The sequence below is a fragment of the Argiope bruennichi genome, chromosome 10, assembly GCF_947563725.1.
Source record: "Argiope bruennichi chromosome 10, qqArgBrue1.1, whole genome shotgun sequence".
NCBI classification, from domain to species: domain Eukaryota; kingdom Metazoa; phylum Arthropoda; class Arachnida; order Araneae; family Araneidae; genus Argiope; species Argiope bruennichi.
Genome location: NC_079160.1, coordinates 19792685 through 19814484, shown reverse-complemented (window position 1 = coordinate 19814484; position 21800 = coordinate 19792685). Strand labels below are relative to the sequence as shown.

General features: G+C 32.3%; 1 protein-coding gene across 1 annotated transcript in view; it reads right to left on the bottom strand.

Annotated features, from left to right (window-relative positions):
- Positions 1-1506: 1506 nt before the first annotated feature.
- Positions 1507-21800, bottom strand: part of LOC129987818 (uncharacterized) — a 122498-nt gene continuing 102204 nt past the window's right edge. The window contains exons 6-8 of the mRNA XM_056095759.1: positions 20750-20882; positions 15079-18708; positions 1507-1730 (exon numbers count right to left, since the gene is read on the bottom strand). Of these exons, the coding sequence (XP_055951734.1) occupies positions 1720-1730; positions 15079-18708; positions 20750-20882 (3774 nt within the window). The 3' untranslated portion in view covers positions 1507-1719. The remainder of the gene's footprint in view (positions 1731-15078; positions 18709-20749; positions 20883-21800) is intronic.

Sequence of the window (21800 nt, the reverse complement as noted above, 5' to 3'; positions counted from 1 at the left end):
GGTGATCTCACATTATCGACAGCAACGTTCTTCGAAGAGGGGATCAAAAATCTAGTACAATAATTTGACAAATGCTTGTATCTTCATGAGGATAGTGTTAAAAAGTAACCATGTTTGCTCATAACTTTGATAATAAGTTCATTTTATTCTGAATTCTTGTATTTCCCCCATGGTCCAGCAAAGTTCGGGAGAAAAAAAATCTCACATACTTTGTGGTATATCAGAAAAATGAACAACGATGAAGTGTAGGCAACAAACGATGACTTATTCACTGTCATGAATTTTCATATGAAAAAAAAAAAATGTTCAAATCGATGTGGAATTTTATCAATGTTTTTTTCTTCTCTCTTTGAGATTGTATAGTGAATTAGTGTTTTTGAAATATCTCTCGAAAATGAAGGATGGTCGTTGGCAAAGCTGAATGATGTGTATAGGGCTCATGAATATGAAATTAAAATTGACTAAATCGGTACTGTGGTTGTGGGCAATTGACTCAGCCAAGATTTTTTCTATAGAAAATGTACAATGTAAAAGTGTTTCTATGATTTCACTCAAAAATGGGGCTGCTGGAGGAAAGGCAATCATTAATATATTAAAGAGTGAACAGCCTTTATGAAAAAATAAAAATTGCCGAAATAGGATAAGGATTGGGACTGGTCCTACAATTTTACCACTCATTTTAAGTGCATAGACTAACCCCTGATCCCCCACAATATTAAGAGTATTAATTTAGTCGTGTTAACCACTTTGATGAACTATATCTTATTAAAGCAAATGAAAATGCTGTTTTCAATTGTAGTTGCACAATAAACATAAAGCATTCTGATTCGCTTAGCTATTCTAGCAAATATATTGCTGATATCTATCCAGTGTGTTTGAATCTAAGGGATGCAGCAAGGTTATATATTTCAATATCTCACTAAAATTGAGGGCGGTAGAGAAGCAGCTCATTTGCCATGAGCTGTCAAATGAAATAAAAATATAAAATTGGTAGAGTAGCTAGTACTGGAAGACAGATTCTTATGTTTTGCCAATAATATTTTTAATCTATAGATAATTTTATGGATCAACAACACATAAATTTTAGATGCTGTTTTTATGTCATAGTTGATGCTATCGTTCCATTGTACCTGGTGTATGCTTGCATTTCATACTATGCATATTATGTGTTACATTTGCTATATTGCAGTTGAAAAAATTGAAAATGTTTACAGTATAGAACTGGATGTAGACCTATTTTGTAACTTATCTGCTTTGCGCATCATTATGAAAAACACTCGTATTGTTTTGTTTTTCCAAAATTATTATGCTATAAATATGATTGTGTAACGGATTGGAATTCTATCCATAAAATGGTGGTTGGTTCTTTATAGCAAAACTGTTACCAATTTATTTTCACTTTTAATAATGCTTTTTCCAGGAAATTTCTAAGAAAATAGCAGCACATTTTCAAAAGATGTGAAGGGAAAAATGAAATACTCACGCAAATATAAAAACCAGACTCTGTTTATACACATTTTCTTTATTCTTTTTATTTTTTTACATTTACACAATTGAAAACCAAGCTATACTGATTTAAATGTAAATTTCATAGTTAACTGAAGTCAAAGCAATCGGACATCACAATAATAAAACAAAAATACCATTTTATCAGACAGAGAAGAAATTATAAAAGAATAATAATTGTTCAGAGCATTGTTATACATAAAACTTCTCACTTCATCGTTTACCTGAAAAAGAAGAAAAGAAAAATATTAGCCAAAAAAAAAAAAAAAAAAAAAGATCCACCCAATATAAAGAAAATAAAAATACTGAGAAAATAAATAATGGGATGGTAGATTACGGTCAGATTTCATACAAAACATTTAAAAAAAATTAAATTATAGTTTAAGATGCCATCTCTATCCGACGGTGTGTTAGAAACCAGCGGGTTTAGACTCCGAAAACATGTTCTCTAATAAATCTGTCATGCCAGAGAACGCCTTACATGGCTTTGGCGTACAATGGTTAAGAAATATTGACTTTTGGCGTGAATTCAGTATTTTTGCTGAATTTATCGCGTGATCCATTGTAAGTTTTTTTGGCGTATACGTGTTTCTGAAAATACAAGCCAACAGATAAGGCTCAAAATTCGACAGGAGTCTACATTTAGATGTTAAATCAGTATACCGAATCTTATCTAACTGACTCTCTTCGTTTTGTAGTTAGCGTGTACTGTTAACTTATAATCGAACAAGCGGACAGACGGATTTACTCTGAAACGATTTTACGCAAAATTTCATAGAAATCTGCAAATTTGGTATACCAAATTTCAATCGTCTAGCGCAAAGCGTTTTTGAATCATCTTTGTCACGGACGGATAGTCGGACGGACATTTCCCAAAAATGTGTTTTTCGAATCCAGGGAGGTCAAAAATGTGGAGATTCGGCAAAATCTCGAGTTCGAATTTTTTGAAATTACTATATTTTCCCTGTACTACTCATACGAGGAAGTAAAAATCTAGGGAGTGCCTATTTAACCGTGATTATACGGTACGACTCTTGTATTATTATTTCGTACGAAATCACTGTCAGAGAATAGGAAAAGGTGAAAGCTGAATATTTGCTGAACAGATGTGTGTTGGAAAATGGGAAATAACCTTGGAAATGAGATTTCAAATAAAAAAAAAAAGTAGATGATTATTGAGCAAAATCCGAAGAAAAGAAGACAAGACAACTGAATAGATGACCAGAGGGCAGTGTGGGTAGCCAATGTGTGGATAAGGTAGAAGGTAATCGAGGATTAATCGGTCAGTGAAGATCTTGCATAGATTTTGGGATGTAACTAATGTGTATATAGGGTATCCCAAAAATGTGTATATAATTTGAATAACTACTACATGGGAAATTAAGAACATATACTAAAATCACATGCTTCAAATTACTGTAATTGCAAAAGAGCTACACCCTTTATCGTAATGTCCTAATCGTAGCGACAGCACTCTAGTAGGAACTATGACGTATTCTTAAAGATCATCACCGACCACAATACATTCCTTCCCGTAGGAGGTATTTCCCACCATCGAAGGTGCAGAAATTTGAGCACATGTTATTATTTCATCAATCAAGGAAAAGAGAACCAACTATCATACAGGAAACTTCACCCTCATTTTTGGCATTCAGAGTCACAATACAAACGTAACATTTTGCAAATATAGAATGTATATATCGGGAGTGATCGAATTGTGGAGGGTTAAAGTTAAGACTCTATTGATAGAATCAAATCATATAATTACAAATTATGTTAAGGAAGGAAGTTGACATTAAGGAGGCATTTTCTTTCAAATGATGCTTTCAGTTCGCTGATTGCACCTGATTGAATTGAGCTATGAAAGTTATGTTTCATATATTCCTCTAAAGATAAATTAATTGGAGTGAGATTCGATGACTTTGTAAGTGGTTCGAGAGGGTATTTAATGCTATCTCTTCATTTTAAACACCTGTCCTCTAGTACACTATCAATACAAATCTTACCTTCGCGATACCCATGCGGAGATGCTTCAGAATACTTCAACGTTGTTCACTATTAAACATCACTTGGATTTGAAGCGTACTGCATTTTAGTGAAGTCAACAGCAATGCTATTTTCACAAAGGACGGGTTCGATTAATGAACATGCTGAAGAATTACCCAACATAATTAAAACTTAAATTCATGGTGTTCCACAGCCAGATGAAGATTATCACATGTCAGTTAGATGCAATCAATCTTACCACGACTGTTTGGGCTATTATTTCTGGAAAAGCATCGCCTTAGTTAAAAAAAATGTCATTGTAAAAGTAAAAAATTATTTAATCCTGATATTTTTGTTAGCTGTTCATTGTGATCAAAAAGTGTATAGATAATGTTAAAATAAAATGAAAGGAGTCAATTTATTAATTAGTATTCAAAGAAATCTACTCAGATTGCAATTTATTTGTGTCAAAGGTTTTTTTTTTTTCCTAGTCATCAAAACGTGCCTTAAAGTCTTTTTTTTTTTTTTTTTTGTGTGAAACCCCTACAAGGTTCAAAGTAAATGTTCTATTTTTTCTAATGATAAGTATGCATGTATGCGTTTATTTGTGCGTGTGTGTATGTGTATTAGCGCTCTACGCACCAGGCCGTTTAACCTAGAGTTATCAAATTTGGCACAAATATACCTTGAAAGGTGAAAATGTGAATCTTAGAGTAATTTTTTTTTTGAAATTTTAATTAGAAATTTAATTAATTAGAAATTAAATTGAATTTTGGAGTTTTTCCTCAAAAAAATTAATTTAATATGGTTTCAAAATTTTTTTAAAAATTGTCTTTTTTAATGATGCTAATTTCATAACCGCGCAGATTTTTGCTGCATTTTGTTCATTTATTTATTTTGCCTGGCTATCAACAACAGATTACGTTGTTGCTCTGAAGTTGAAATCGTTTTCTTTGTTCCATCAAGAATCTGATCACGTGATTTTCTTCCAGTGTTGAAAGTTAAAGAATAAGAAATTTGTTTTTGTATTTGTGTAATTTCCAAGATAGATAAAAAAAAAGTGAAGTTACATTACTGCAAAATTTATAAGATAAATGAACCACACATTTACATTTTTAATAGCGCAATGTTGTTATGGGACTGGTCTCCATGCAAAAATTTCGTATATAGAATGAACAGAACATAGGTAAGACAATTTAAATAATGTGGTGTAGCGATCGTTCTAATTCTCTTGGAGAGAGAGCGCCAAAGTGTGATGTGTGTTTCGTCTCCATTAATTATCTAATCGCATTAGACGTAGCATAACTCAGCATTCCTGCCTCTCAGGAAGAAAGGAAGAATACAATGAAAAGAGTAGCTCCCGGCGACAAGGCGCGGGATGTTGTTGTGTGTGGAATAAAATATATTTTTGATAATAAAATGTAGAGTGATTGCTTCCAAACCCTTACATGGAGTCATTCGATGATAAATAATATTTTGGATTAATCAATCCTCTTCAGTGGTTTTAATGTCTGACAATTTGATGCAATCATGGATATGAAGCTAATTTAAATGATTTAACTGAAATTAAAGACAACCAATATCCTCGGCGAAGCAGCTGGCTACCGAAAGTGACACTATTAACATAAAACGAAAGGTGTCAATTTATTAGTCAATATTTATCAAATCTTCAAAAAAAAAAAAAAAATTTGTTCCGACAGCAGCTTAATTTTGACAACGGTTTTTCCAATCATCAAAATATGGCCTAAAGTCATTTTTATGAAACTCCCACAATATTCGAAGCAAATTTTCTGTTACATCAATACACTCAAAACTATAAACTTGAAGAAACTTTAACCGTATAAATAAGACAAATCTGACGAATATGAAGTTTGTGGGACCATATTTGTTAAATTTTGTATATTAAGAATTCACTAATAATAAAGTTACTGTGAAAAGTCGAATTATTGTGATGCATAATCTATGAGTTATCTCTCGACAATTAGATTCTTTTCCGACGTTTCAGCTATATGAACTATCAAACAATATCTCTAAACCACAATTACACTGAATGCTCCGAAATAATTTTATCAAAAGTGCAAGGCAACAATATGGCAACAACCCGTAACCAATATAGTAGTAGAGTATTCCCTGAACAAAATATTAAGGTTCAATAGTCAGTCGATTCCGAAAAAACAACCTTCAAGATTTTATTTTAGCTTATGCACTAGTAAGTTCTACAGATATTCAATGGCGGTTGTTTGAATAGTGGATTAATTTCTTAAATACATAAGCAAATAGACTACTGAACAAATAGAGAAATATTTTTGATTGAAAATAAAGTTTGTTTTCTGACATTGCTCTTAAGAACAGGTACCATTTATCAATTATGTAAGATGTCAAAACGTATTTTGTTTTCAATGTTTTTACGGTTATTACCATTTCTGTTCTTGTATGTAACAAAAAAATAATTCATGTAGAGTAAATTTTTAGAAATATTGAATAAAACTTTTTTTTTATCATGTAAGTAATTATAAATTAATATTTATGATTATTAATTATATTTATAATTATTTTTCTTATTTAAAAACTAAATTATAATTAAAATATCTAGTGAACGAACGTTTATTTTTGCATAAGAAAAGAATATCTTACTAATTCTAATTGAAACTATATGCAAATTGTTATTTTAAATAATCTTCACATTTTTTTAATGCTTCCATATTTATATCTATTTTTCTTTTAAAAAATTAAATTATAACTCAAATATTAAACGAACGAGCATTTATTTTTTTATAAAAATGAAAAACATATTAATTAACTGCTCTGTAAATTATTAATTTAATTTTGATTAATTTTGAAAAATTAAAAGAAAAAATACATGACCTCTTGCACACGAAGTGGTTACGCTGACAACCCCACCGTTGGGCTGTTATGCGTGGAGCACAAGTATCTAAGCTATGTCGAAAATTTGGAGACTATTTTCTTAAAAACAGCTGGTTATTGAGTTTTAATATTTTAATGAAGGAATCTTAAAATGAATCCTAAAAGTAAAAAAGTCTTACCTCACTTAACAAATACTTCCCATAACTATTAAAATAAATAAATAAAAAAATGATTTTATTAATCAGTGATATTTAGCAGCAACAGTGGAGAGGAGATACTGTGACATCACATGCAGGATTTGGTCTTTATCTAGAATATCAATCTGCGTTGAGCGCTTGTTTAAAGATAATCCTTTTTTTTTTTTTTTTTCAACATGGAACTAGCTTTGACCAGATAGCATTGCCGAAAGCGACACAAGGGACTTGAATAAATGTCTGGGAAGCCTAAATCGACGAGATTGTGTCTCAAGCCAAGATTATGGATCTAGAGATAGATAGCAACGACATCGATGAGCTAATGGAAGAGCCTTGTCAAAGCTACCGAATCGCTTAAGAAGTTGCATTTGGTGTCATTGCAAATATTTGTGGATGAGATTTGATCAAGAGAAGTGGAAATAATAGTTTCAACAGAGCAACAACATTCTGAAATAAGGAAGACACTAAAAACATGGGAAATTATTGCACTGTAAATTGAGAAACGTCATCTTAATTAGGTACTAATGCAGTATCACATTTTCAAACATAGATAAAGAAAAAATTGCTTCAGTCAATTTTCTTGTAAAAGAAAACAAAACAAAATAAAATTAAAATGAAATCTACGATCGCAAATTTCAAGTTATCATGTGAGAACATTATTATTTTTAAGTCATTATTTGTCTTAATTAATTTAAGTCATTACCAGTTTAAACAGGTTTGAAACAATCACGCGACTTCTCTATCCCTCTATATATATAATGATACTTTTTTAGCTGGCAAACCAAGTTTTGGAGCTCGACCGATTTTGAGATGAAATAACAGCTATGATGTCATAGTTCTACTTCAACCTTTTAAAAACGCATCTGCTGTCAAAGAAGCATACGTAATAATAAAGCAATGCTGGTAAAAGCAGGTTAACCTTTTAAAAACGCGTCTGCTTTCAAAGAAGCATACGTAAGAATAATAATGCAATACTGGTGAAAGCAGGTAAAAAACATATGCGATTAAAAGATGATGGTGAAAACTGCCATTTATGCTTTATTCATTGCTTACGCGATTTCGAGCTTCAAAACCTCCTAACCAAAACATCATCATGTTCTCACATGATAAAAAAAATATGTGTTTTGAATAATTACATAATTATACACTCGTTTGAGTATTTTTTTTTCTTTGGTATGGAACGCATTGTCTTATTATAAGTGGATACATATGGTTTTTTATGGTTTATGGAGTACGATTTGGGAAAGAATTAAGCTCGTTAAAGTTACGCAGTACTATTATTGCACAAAATCTCACTTTGTACTTAATTTTCCAACCCGATCGTAAACAAAAAATTCTTATGTCCTAAAAATCAAATTTATTTTCAGACATTAATATGGAATCGAATATTGAATGATGCCAGCAGTTTTCATAAATTTTGAAAACGTTTCATAACATTTTGCAAACGATTTCTAATAAATATTTATTTTAAAAGAAGCATTACTTATACTTTCTGATCGTAGTAGAATTAATTTGATTTCGGAACTTCGATGTATCTCATTAAATGCATATATAATAGCGCGAGTTCGCAAATTGTACAGACTAAGTCTATGGCAAAGGATACCGACGTGCTCTGATTGGTTTAAGCCTTGGCATCTTTTTGGCAATGTTTTGCAATCATAATAGTGTAGTTTTCGCTTATTTGGCTCAAACCTTGTACATTTCATTACTATTATGGAAGATACGAGTGAACATCAAAACGATCTAATTTTTATTAATTTAATTGATTTCTCTAAATATTACTAGTAATACTACTAATACTAATTATTAATAATAATAATAAAGATTACTAATAATACTAGTAATACAAGTAACTAATGTTGTTTATGCACAGAAGTATAAAAACAATATGAAAGTAATTATTCAACATATGATGCAGCAATTAAATAATTCTTGTTTTTCTATGATTTTCGTGCCTTTATTAGATAATTTATGCAGTCATTGAAACTTGTTGCTGAATGTTTGTTACTTTCCCATCAACTACATATAGGTAGATGATTACTTAATGATCAAAACGTATAAATATGTAAGCTTTAATGGAATATGCGATTTCGTAGCTAATTTTTTTAGTTATATCAAAATAATATTAAGACGAAGCACAAAAATATTTTTAATAAATTGAAATTTTTATATTTCCTTAATTTAGATTTCATAATTTGATCTTTTCTTCTGTATTTGTGTTCCAGATTAATATTACATGTAAACCGTAAAAAATAGGGAGGGGGGGGATAAATTCACAAATTTTTATTTTTATAAAAATAGATTTCGGTATGGCATTTTTTTGGCAAAACATTGCCAAAAAGATGCCAAGGCTTAAACCAATCAGAGCACGTCGGTATCCTTTGCCATAGACTTAGTCTGTACAATTTGCGAACTCGCTATAATAGCTATTCAAAGAGAAAATATATTTCTAAAGAAACCTTGCGTTAGATTTCATATCCTACTCATGATGTTTTACTTAAAAAATGCCCAGAAATTCTTCAATTCAATCTTGGCTGAAAACTGAAACTATTAAAGCTACCGAAAATAGTGACTGTATTACATAGGACTGAAATCTACTATTTTCAGTAGAATTTGATTGTATTTACAAGATTTCATGGGCAACAAATAAAATAGAGTAATACCGTTAAAATAACGGAAAACCAAGTGTCTGTCAGGAATGCTTGGAAGAAAGTAAAGGCAAACTTTTAATTATAATTAATTCGATTGTTAGAATTTTGATCTAATATATTAAAAATATTAATAGTAGAAAACAGCTTATTAAACCAATGTATAAGTCACACTTGACTTTCTCTTATTCTTACAAAGTAGTTTATTAATTATCTTGTAAGAAGGTAATGGTATTTTACCATTAGATTAACAAATAAAGTATTTTTGAAAGGGGAAAATTTAATATTTTTAATGAACTTTGAGGTATTTTCATACTTATTATTGTAATTGGTGCTATTTTTTTTTTTTGACTCCAATAATTTAATCTAAAAATTTAGGTACCTCCAACTTCAATCAATAAACTTGCTAGAAAAGAGATAGCTTTTTTTTTTTTTTTTTTTTTTTTTTTTTTTATGTGACAATATTTTGCTTACGATTTTAAAACCGAAAAGTATCGACTCGACAGTGACTAATCGTTCAGTAATGAAATCACTTTTAAATAATACTCGGAATAAATTTCCGTTATGGAATATTATAAATAATTCATCCATTTTTTACCTTAATTAAAGAACATTTTCTTTATGGCATTGTGGCGCTGATCGTCTTTCTTTCACTGCTTTTACAGCGCTTATTACTTTCTCCTTTATGAATTTTAGAGAAACTATTGTGTAATCGTAACAAATAAATTTAAAAAAAATGAACTCGAGATTTTGACACATTTTTCACATTGCAGACCACCATGAGTTCGAAAATCATATTTTTTAAAAAATATATCTGTGAACAAGAAAACTCAAAAACGCCTTGATCTAGATAGATGAAATTATGTATATATTTTTTAAATCAAATTTGTAAATTCTTGTAAAATTTTGAGCGAAATTCATTTAGAAGAAGTTAGTCAGTATGGCTGTAGGAATATAACACGATAACTACAAAACGGAAGAGTTCTATATATGATATTCGATATACATCTAAAGTGGATACTTAAAGAACAAAAGTTTTAACATCTGAAGGGGATACCAATCAAATTTGGAATTAAATCGTCAAGGAGCTGACCGTCTGTTAGTTTTTATTTTCGCAAGCATATGCGATGATTGAAAAACGCAATAACAATACTTCTTAAATGGAGTTGATTTTTTAGTCAGTATTTGTTGGATTTTTTCAAGTCATTTGATTGATTTTCCGCCACAGATGTCGGAAAAATTTAGTGATGTCAATGATCCTTAAGATCGGCCTGGATTAAGATTTCAGATCGGCTTGGAAAAGTCGATCTGAACAATGAAGAAAAACAATCCATTAGTTTTGAAAATGTGTCGCTACTTTCTGTATTTAGGGAATCTGGTCAGGCCCCAAGGCAAAGTACTCGTATGTGATTCTCCACACATTAACAGTAAATAAATGAATAAACAGCCATTACGATGGTGAAACTTGATTTTTGACTGAGCAATTGATAGAAAAGATGTCTCAATTCGAAATCTGGTTGTATCAGCGCTCTTTACGATTTCGAGACTGTGTAACATGTTGATTGCCGTGGGGGTCACCAGATACCAGTAGGGTCATATGAATTACATTGTCAGAAATTAGTGTGGCATTCAACGTGCTAATCAGCAGATGGAAGTCTTTCTTCCGGCTGCCCTGACACATCTAGTAAATGTTACGAAAATTTGCAATCTATCTATTCAAGGCTGGATTAAGTCCTCAACCAGCCCTTAGGCAATATATGCCCTCTTTCCCCTCCCTAAATTCTAAAACCAGATATTTTTGTATAGATTTATACTTTAATCTGTATAGGAGCAGTTAAGACGCTAATTAACGTAAACATATAATCGGATATTTTCAAGAAAGTGAAATTCAAAATCTCGTTCCTAAAAAAAATTCAATTTTATTTCAAAATTTCAAATTAAAAAGTAATTTTAGACAAAAAAGCTTTAAAAAAACTTTTTAATGCAATCTAAATATTATTAAATAATAGGACCGGACAGTTTCTAAATGATAAAGCAGCATATCTTGTTAGAATTACTAAACAATGTAACTGATTAAAGGTAATTGGAGATGCTGTTAAAATGATGTTCCAAAATTTAAACGATACTTGATTTGATTTGTACTAATTCGATATAAAACCCTTAAACAAATTTCTATGAAAATATTGAGAAATAAGTCCTAGAGGCATCCAGGAAGTTTTTCTATTTATTGATCTGGCCCTATATTTAGCTGATTTAGATTAATACAATGAGAAAGTGCGAGTTTTATATTCAGTGATATAAATTGTCTAACTTGTGCCGGGTCCCATTTGACATAGATAAAAAATAAAATACCTCTGAAGTTAGGAAAAATAAATATTCCTTATTCTGGGTGAGCGGACCTCCTACTTAATAGAAATTTAATATCCTTTGAAACACGGATAATTCCTACATTGATAACAAGTTCCTAGTACCTATATATCGGAAGGTGGAAAAAAAAAAAAAAAAAAAAAAAAAAGACTAGCCCTAACTTTAAGCACTGGTCCTGATTTCGTCAACTTTTTTTTTCATATGAAGCTTATGACCTTAGGTAAATTATCAATTTTCGCTCACCTTATACAGTCCATTTTTGAAAAAGTTGTCAAAAAAAATTTCCAACAGGAAAACCCGAGACAGACTTCCCCAACTTATTAATTTATCTCATTAATTGGCACGACTAAATTAGTTTTATTAATATTTGCCGCCTTCAGTGACCATATTAATGGCACTAATATAGTTGTATTAATCAATCGATTTTGAGGAAATACATTTATCAAAACAAAAAAAAGTATTATTTAAAATTACGATTACATAATAATAATAGAAGATGTTGACTCATTAGATATATTTGTGAAGTGAACAAACCCGTCCAGTTGTAGAGGTTGGGGTTCTGTTTGAATTCGATTTATTCTAAAAAATGCAGGCAGAGGTCGCAGACGACCTTTGATGACGTATCTAGGAGCCATGAAGTTTCATATGAAATATAAATGAAAGGAAATTGGTATTACAGGTACTTTATTCAGAGGTTGTGAATGAGAAACATGTCCTGTTCCTTCTGTTCTTTCACCCACAGAGGATGCACAATGAAATAGTTTTAAAGATTTCTTTCAAACATGGAATTTAGTTTAGTTATATTAACGCCCCGTTATAAAGCAACACTAGGGCTATTTTGGGACGGACCTCGTCATTTTGAACCGCGGTCAGATGACGAGGACGACACCTGAGACGGTGAAGAGGAGAGGAAAGGAGGGAAGCTTTGATGACGTGGGTTGTGATGTGCGTGTCATTAACTTTCATATGAAACAAAAATTGGCGAAATCAATACAGTGGTTCTTTGGTTCTGCCAATTATTTATAGATTATGGGAGAACAACTGCTCGCCGAAGCCGACTAGTTTAGATTAGTACATATTTTGGAAGCATAAGGTAATAGTGGCATCACCAGACTAATAAGTTTCGTTGAGCAAAGTTTTATCCCCTAACCCTTAATAAAACTATTTAAAAAGTAAAAAAATAAATAAAAAAAGATTGTCTTGAACTGAATTTTTTTCTATAAATTAGTCTCCATTAGTACCACACCATGCAAAATGTTATTTATAAACTAGAATCAAAGCAAGACACAAGCAAAAAACAAACATTTATTGAATTTTTCAAACACAATACATAACAGCGATATTACAACTTATATTACGTAAACATGTCATTAAAAAAAACAGGAGTCAATAAACTTAGTAAATGTAAGCAACATCACAGCATTTATAAATGGTGATTTAGTAGGAAAGCCTCTCGCACATACACCATTTTGCATAGTTTCTATCTAGCCTAAAAACAGTAGTTTACTCCGAACATTTTAAAACTGCATTTGCACTGAGCACGTTTTTTTGAAAAAGTTTACCTAGCAAAAATATTTTTACTGCAGTGAAAATATAAATTTCTAGAATACTGTTCTCTTAAACAGGCGTGCAAGAGCCATATTATAAATTGCTCCCTTCTTTTTTTTAAATTCATACATAACAATTTCATTATCTTTTTTACTCTCTCTCTATACATTTATATATATATACATCGTTCAAAAATTTGATTTTAGCTGTTAAAATATAGCTTGTTATTTCATTATATTTTTAATATTAAATAAGTTAAAATTTTAGTATTTCTTAAAAAATAACCCTCCCCCCATTCTATTCACAAATAAATATCAATGTACATGCATAAGGCGGCATATTTCAATCAGTTTAAAATTTTGCTTGAAATAGTTCAGATGAGGAACCACCAGTCCATTAATTTAAATTTACTAAAATGAAAATATCCAATAATATATCTAAAACATTTTCTTTAAGAAAAGACATATGTGAAATTTTTAGTCAAACATTAAGAATATACCATTTTTTTCAGTAAAATATCAAATATTTCAATTCACAGCTCATCTTTTTTTTCCATCTTCAGTTTACTAATAAATTATTTTAAGAACTTATAGCTTTTCTTAATAATTTAAATGCTTTATAAGCAAGTCTATATTAAAAAAAAAACTCTTAATTTAAAACTGAAGGCTTCAAAATTAATTATTAGCACTTTTGATTCGAAATATATTTTATACTGAACAATATAGCCACCCTACAAATAAATATCCATGGTTGCATTCGAAAGTGAGCAATGTTTAAACTGATATTTCAAGGAAAATTTATATTTTTAGAGATACATGTAAATTTCATTTTCAGCCATAAAATCAAAGCATTTCATTTCAAATAAGTAATTATTTTGTCCATATCACGTTAAAGGAGCAAATACCATGCTATTAATAAAACACACACATGACGACAACACCATGGCTCACTTCAAAACCAACCACAGATAAAGAGTTAAAAAAAAATCGAACTTTTATTTAACTACTGGTACTTCTCATCATCGTCATTAGGCTGTACTATACATTAATTACACTTATTTAATGATTCGCAGATTTTCATAGCCTGACGCAACACTTCTTTGGGGCTCTGCAAATCGTCCATAAGAGAAGGCATTTTGTGAAATTTATCACCATATTCTAGTTCAATATTATCTATCACAGCAATACGCTTATCGTTAAGAACTGGATTCTGTCCATAAGTGTTTTCATTATTGGTGGTGAGATCTGGACAATTATTTCGGTTGCTATTGGAATGGGATGAACTTAAGACACACTTGGAGGAGCTAAAGCTTTCGAGTCCATCATCAGACAGCAAGTTTTTGAGCAAATCGAACGTATGGCAGGAGTTCTTCTGATTCCAAATGCTTCCGATTTCAGCACTGGTTTTCTCCAAGCATTTCCTCTGCTTATCGCTTCCACCGGATTCATCGGAGTGCACACTCGACGGTGCGGAATGCTGAGTTTGCTTATAAGATACATAACTTTTATTTTCCGTTTTCTTAACCTCTGTCTTAGAACTGCAGGTGCTCCACAGTACTCCAAGAGGTTTCACGTCTACACGAAGTCCATTCACAGAATTAGATGGTGGTTCGTAAGATTCTCCATTTTTCATTTTCGACGAACTATCTGAAACAACATGAATAGGATCCACACTCAAGTCCTCGAGGCTGTCTGGGGTATTGGCACCATTCGAAGAAATCGACTGGGACTGAGAATGGTTAGATGTCTGACTTGGGTCATACTCACTTTTAAACGAGGGTAGGTTCTTTGGGCGATGGTTCAAATCATTGTAAACCAAACTGTAACGTTCAACATGCGAATCTGAACGATCATGCTTGTTAATGTTAGTAAGCTCGGAATTGATGTCCATGCAAGGCGGAGGAGCAGCCATGTCCCAAATGCTACTCTCTGCTGGTAACTGGAGTTTATAGGGACTGCTCTTACCTGTTTGCGGGCCATGAGGAGCCTGTTTATCAGGATTTGTTACTTCGCACTGCACGGACATCTGAGGAGGTGCTTCGACATTCCCTCCAATGCAGTGTTGTACTTCTGTGGAAAACTGCCGAATCCCAGGCACCGGAGATGGAGATCTGTCCACCGTGATGTCTTGTCTCAGATTTCTCGAAGAATCTTGTTGTTCCCAGAGACCCTTTGATGCATGTGGGGGAGAGGAGATCACGGGATTTTCACGATTACCACGACTGATAGAGACCCTCATTTGAACAACAGGTTGAGTGGGGGAGCGTCCCGAGATCTGTTCAACTCTCACTCCAGTTGGCGAAGACGATTCCACAGAGATGGATCCATCTTTGGAACTGCTGAATTGTCGAATGTATCTTGTAGTTGTTTGGGGAGCTCCGTGACTAGAAGACGACATTCTGCCGTCAGAGATGGTGAAATTTATGCGATGGACTGATGACCCGGAGTGAGAACCATCACTGTGGTACGCAGAATGAGCATCCTTAAAACTCTCTTCGGAAACGGGACTGTAGGCCATAGACCTGAACCGCACTTTGCCCATCTCTCCATGAGAACTGTCCTTGTTCAGACTGTGGCTTCTCCTACGAGGATTGTCATCAAAAGAAGGAAAGAAGTCCGCACAGTCAGCTAATTTATCACTAGAGGAACGGTTGTATTGTAAGTATTCGCGGGGACGCATGGTGGCATAAGAAGGGGAACTACTGCCATGACTAGCACTTGATTTTCTTGAGCTAAGTTTTGAATGATCCATGCCAAAAGCAACATCTCCAGAATTCATGTCCAGCCACTGTTCCACTCTATGTTTCCTAGCCTCAGGCAGGTTCTCAAGCTGCTCCTTCGCACTTCCCATGGATGTTGGCGACATAGGAGGTGACATCAGGGACTTTGACCAGGATCTCATGAAGTTCCTGATTACACCTTGTTTATCACTGCAGATAGATGACATGGAAGACACTCTTCCTGCCCTTGACATTTCATCTGATGGACTCTGCCTGATTGAATACTCTGACTCGTAACCATCGCTTCCGACTCCACTATCACGGCGTGGATTGTGGCGCGACAGATTTCTCTTGACAGACCATTTCTCATGTTTAGTAGGAGAAGCCCCAAGTACACTGGATTCTCTAGTGAAACTTTCTCTTGGTGAATCAAATACAAATCTTAACATCTTCTCTCTAGGACTTTCGGTTCTATCTCTACTTTGAGAACGAGTTCCAGTATTGTAGCCGCTGCTCGCCCGCGAGCCACATCTCTTCCAATATGGATCACATTTTGCTTCAGAACGGTCTTGACTCATAGAACGCCCATATGAGGCAGGTTCATGCTGAATAGTGACACGATTAGGGAAACCTCTGTTGGCAGACCTTAGGAATTGCCATAGACCTTGAGATCCATATACTACAGCATTGTTATCATCATAGTGAACATCATAATCTTCCTCATTCTCAGATTCTCTCTCCGATGATCTGCCGCTACGAAGTTCATATTTCCTTTTATCCCTCTCATTTCGTTCACTTTCGGTTCTTCTAAAAAATCTGAATGGATTTCTTCGTCTCTCTCTTCTCATGAAGGGGTCTCTCGAAAACTTTTGGAATAAATTATTCATCTTGCGCATATTACACATCATTGTATCACCCGTCCAGCTATCAAATATGTCATCGTAAACCTCGTTTGAACCAGAAGAGCTCTGGCTGTCAGACCTTGTCACACTTGCAGAATCTGTCCTTAAATGCAAATCTCTAAATTTCTCAAATTCTTCTGCATTTCCTGGGCGAGTGGTAATTTTTGTTTTCTTTTCAACTTTGGTCCAAGAACCATCTGCTCCTGGAGTTGTGTAAATTTTCTTAGTTTCAGTGATACAAGCCCCATCTTTGGTAAAGGTAAATTTTTTGTAGCTACGAGCGATTGGTACAAGAGGCTTATCATCATCAACTTTGGAAGAGTAAGATTGGATTGAAGAACGTTCATCATCTGGCGATAACCTTCTTAAACTCTCTTCCATCTGTTCTCTCCAGTTACTCATTTCTGAATCGATCGTCGATGAAATGGTACTCCAATTACAATTCCTATCTTGTAACTGCCTATCTTCCAATCTTCCAGCATCCCACAAAGGTGCTTTAGAGCCTCCAACAGCCTCGTTTTTTAATGTACTGTTAGAACTTTGAGTCGAACTCAGTTTTATTTCAGCTTTGCTCATTACATTCGTTTCTTCTTCTTTCGTATAGGGTTTTGGAGCTTTATAAAACGATGGCATAGGTTCTGGAGTGCCTCCAGTTGATACAGGAGTTGAGCATGAAGATGATACTTCCGAGTCTAAAGAATTCTGTTTCGACATTCTTCTTTCCGCAAGTTTAGCTTTTGCTATTCCCTTTTTAAGAATGCCTTTGGCAATATTTTTCTTTTCCTCCGTGATTTCAATGGATTTGTTTTCAATCTTTGGTTCTGTTTCAATCACATTTTTGTTAACATCTTCGGCAGGAGGTTTAGTAGTGTTATCAACCTCTTTTTGTTTTTTCTGCGAAGCGTCTGTAGCAGGAGGAGTAACAGGAGCCTCCGTTTGTTGATTGTCTTCGGGTTCAGATTTGCTTTCACTTTTGACCAATTTTTTGGGAGCAACGGCTTTTGGAGATGGGGTAGTCTGAGGACTTTCAAAAGTTTTCGGGATGATGATTTTACCCGGCGGTCGAACGAACTTTTTGGATTCTACCTTTTCGTCTGGACAAGTCAGCGATTCCTTTCGTTGAGTTATAAATGCAGATTCAACCGATTTGGAAGTGGACAAGGAATCCTTTCTCACCAATCCCTTTTGATTTTCAGTATTAGGATCTTGCTTTTTATCATCTGCTTCTTGGGCAACAACATTTGGCGAGGACTGAGCAGCTTTTTTAACTTCTGTAACCTTCAAATTTTGAGCTCCCGAGTCTCCAGATTTTGGTAGATTGTTCTTTTCTGCGTCAGGCTTAACTTTGACAGTATTCAAGATCTTTTCTTCGTCTTTGACTTTTTCATTAATACTTTCAGCTGTTTTATCTTTTATCAGAACTTTATTTGTACTGCTGGACGACTTACACTTTTTGTTCATTTTTGCAAGACTAGCCACATGCGGCAAACTGTCTTCAATGCTAAATCCGTACTCTGCTTGCAAAGCAGCAATATCTGCAGGCAAGAACTCGCTCTCACTATCGTCTTCATATTCATCCACGGCTTCCTGCAGATTTGGCGAGCTGACGCTCAACTGACTAGCGCGGCTTCCTTTCATAAAAGCAAAACTGCTGGCGGCAGTATCAGCGTTATAATCTTCTACTTCTTCTTCCTCCTCTTCTTCGTTGGGTATATCTTTATCCAGGATCTTATTAGTCAAAGTGACATCTTTCATTTTTTGATCTTCTTCGTCCTCCCGTGGTGCCGTGGATTCAGGTGCCAAAGCCATAAGTAAATCTAAGCGGACTGGTGTAAGATTGGCCATATCCTCTGCAACCTGCAGCAAGGAATGCTCATAACCAATGTTCACCCAGTAATCGACACAGATATCTACAATAGTGGCTCTTTTGGACGGGTTGACCGTCAGTAGTTTTCTGATGAGATCCGATGCGCCTAGAAAAAGAATAAAGACAAATATATCAATGGAATATAAATTTATACATAACGGGGAACTCATATTTATATTTATTTACGGAATTTAAATAAAATTTTTTAGCCTACCCCCCCCCCAAAAAAAAAGAAGAAAAAAAAAAAGTTTATGCACAAACTTTGTTAAATATTGCTCCATTTCTTTATATAAATAAACGCTCATCAATATTTTAATATACATTTACAAACAAATCTCCATTAAAAATTAACAGATTTTTCTTCCATTTTCTAAACCTTTTCTACCTTTAAAAGCAATTATTTCATTAATATTTGGATGAAAAATCGATTATAAGCACAACATGAAACACAGAAAAAAAAAGTAACAAAAATATTCATTTAGTAAAAACAATTAAAGTGCTTATAAAATATAACTTAATAAAATGCATCTAGTAATTAATAATAATTGCTTATATATTAATTACTAAATTAAGATTTATAATATATGCTTTATAGGAAATTTGTTGTTATATCATCATCATATATTTTTTCTAATTCTTTTCAAATTCGGACCCGACCGATAAAATATCTACGAGTAGATCCTCCTTCACTATTACTAGTACATAAATAATTTTTTAAAAATTGTTTTTAATTGTGTGAAAGTTTTTGTGTAATTTTAAGTATAGAAACAAAATTTAGATGCAAATGAAATAAATATAGTAACATTTGTATTATTTTGATTCTGAATATTAAACTCTATGACAAATTTTGATTTCAATAAAAAAAAAATCAATGCAATCATTACTGCTTTATCAAGTTGCATTTTGCTACATAAAAATCATTTTCAGTTTGGTTATAAATATTATTTCAGTTCGGTTAAACATGATATTTAATGTTTTGCGATAAAATTCGAATCTTTTCTTACATGAAATACTGGTACTTTCTATTAAGGCTACTAACACTTGCTGTGTATGCAAGTGTAGCGAGACTCAAAAGTATTTCATTTGGATTGGTTGAATAAGAGAAATATTTTAGATGGATAATATTTCAAATATACCTATATTCTGATTTTAAAAAGATTTGCAAAATTAATGAGCGGGGCGGGCTTTCAAGTTCGACCACCTTAGGTGAAAGAAAGCTTACGAATATGCACTTTAAATAGATGCATTAGATAAAAACACAATTAAATCAATTAATGCCATACTACTGCATCTTTGTATGGGCAAAAGGGACGGAAACAAAAAGCTTTTCAAATTTGAAATTGTAATTTTAAAAATGGTAACCGATACTACTAATAATGATGAAATTGTGTGTGTCTATATGTGTTGGTGCTCTGCAGGCTAGACCGTTTGAGCCAAAAAATACCCAAACTTGGTACATATATAACTTGGAGGATGGAAATGTGCACCTTCAAACTATATTTTTAAAATTTTAATTCTTAAAAAATCCAAGCGAAATGTTGGCATTGGAAGGCACAAAAATGAATTTTGTACAGTTCATACACATAAAAAATTGTCCTTTTAATTTCAAATTTAATAATCGTGGAAATTTTTGCTGAATTTTGGCAATTAAAATTTTTTTTTTCCCTAATTTCTAATAATAGATTTCCCTAATTTCTAATAATAGATTTTACACTTTTGCCCAGAAATTCGAGCCGATTTCGCTGTTTCATCAAATATTTAACTGCTTGTTTTTATTCCATTGTTGAAAACTAAAAAAGATGGATTCAGTTTAATATCAGCGAAATTTACGAGACAAATAGAAATATGAAATTGCAATATAGTGAAATTTAGAAGATGAGCAGAACATTTATATTTTTAATAGAGTCACGGCGTCATGAAACTTGTCTCTTTTAGAAAGGCTCATGCAATGAATGAATCAGACATGCAAATAAATCTAAACAATTTAAATTATTTTAATTATATATAACCAAAATCCTTAACGAACCAGCTGGAACTAGTTTAAAACAAATATATATATAGTAATTTAAATACAATGCATATCTAATAAAGTGTTTACAATAAAAATAATAACGCTTTAAACCTCCATTTCCGAAAACTGCACTTACCGGATTTATTCTTAGGTTCATAATAGTCTGCTTCAGATATTTGTGTAACTAATTTCTTAAAATTGCTACCATCAAATGGCATAGCACCGTAAACAAGAGTGTAAAGCACAACTCCCATACTCCAGCAGTCAACCTAATAAATATACAAATATTTTATTAGAAAAAAAACATACGAAAAAAATATTAACCCTCATTTTTGCATTCATGTATTTTTTAAGAATATAAAGAAAGTAATTAGAATACTTCATATAAAAAATAAAAAGAATACAATCACTGCATGAATATATAGTAAAGACTTACTATGCAGCCATTATCTTTGAAATTACAATTCATTTTACTATCAATATATTTGTAAAAAAATAATGTAAGAATCTAGTAAAATGAGAAAAAGATAAATTTGTATACATTTAAAAGAAAAGGAAAAAACCATGGAACCAAAAATATACCAATTTCAATTACTGTATTGATTTTGCCAATTTTTATTTTGTATGAAAGCTTATAACCTCCAGATACATAGCCATTGGTAGGCTGATTGGATACTTAATTGAATTATGTATTTTCTTTTTAACAAAAAAATGTTATTAAGTTGTAAAAAAATTAGTTTTCGGAGGTTAAAAAGAATCGTTCAGCACAATCTGTACTTTTCAAGTAACTGTAAAATATTAACGTTTTTTATATGAAACAAATTTTCTTACTTTAATTAAAAATAAAGCTATTGATGAAAAAAAACTTTAGTACACTTTAATATTTTGTGCTAATATTGGAATTTTGACAAGATTTTTACACCACATAGCTTTAAACAGCTGATTTGATATTTGATAATTTAACTCTAGAAATGTTGCTCAGAGCTGTTAAAGTGTCAGCAATGCTTTAATGAAAGTTTTGCAACATTCGATTAAATAGCTAATTTTGCAGTTGTAAAAAAATAAAAAGATATAGAAACTAATTTATTTTAAAAACCTGATTTATTAATAAAGTCTTATTATTTATTAATAATAATACATCTATATACTTATAATAAAGCTCAATGTGTGTGTGTGTGTGTGTGTGT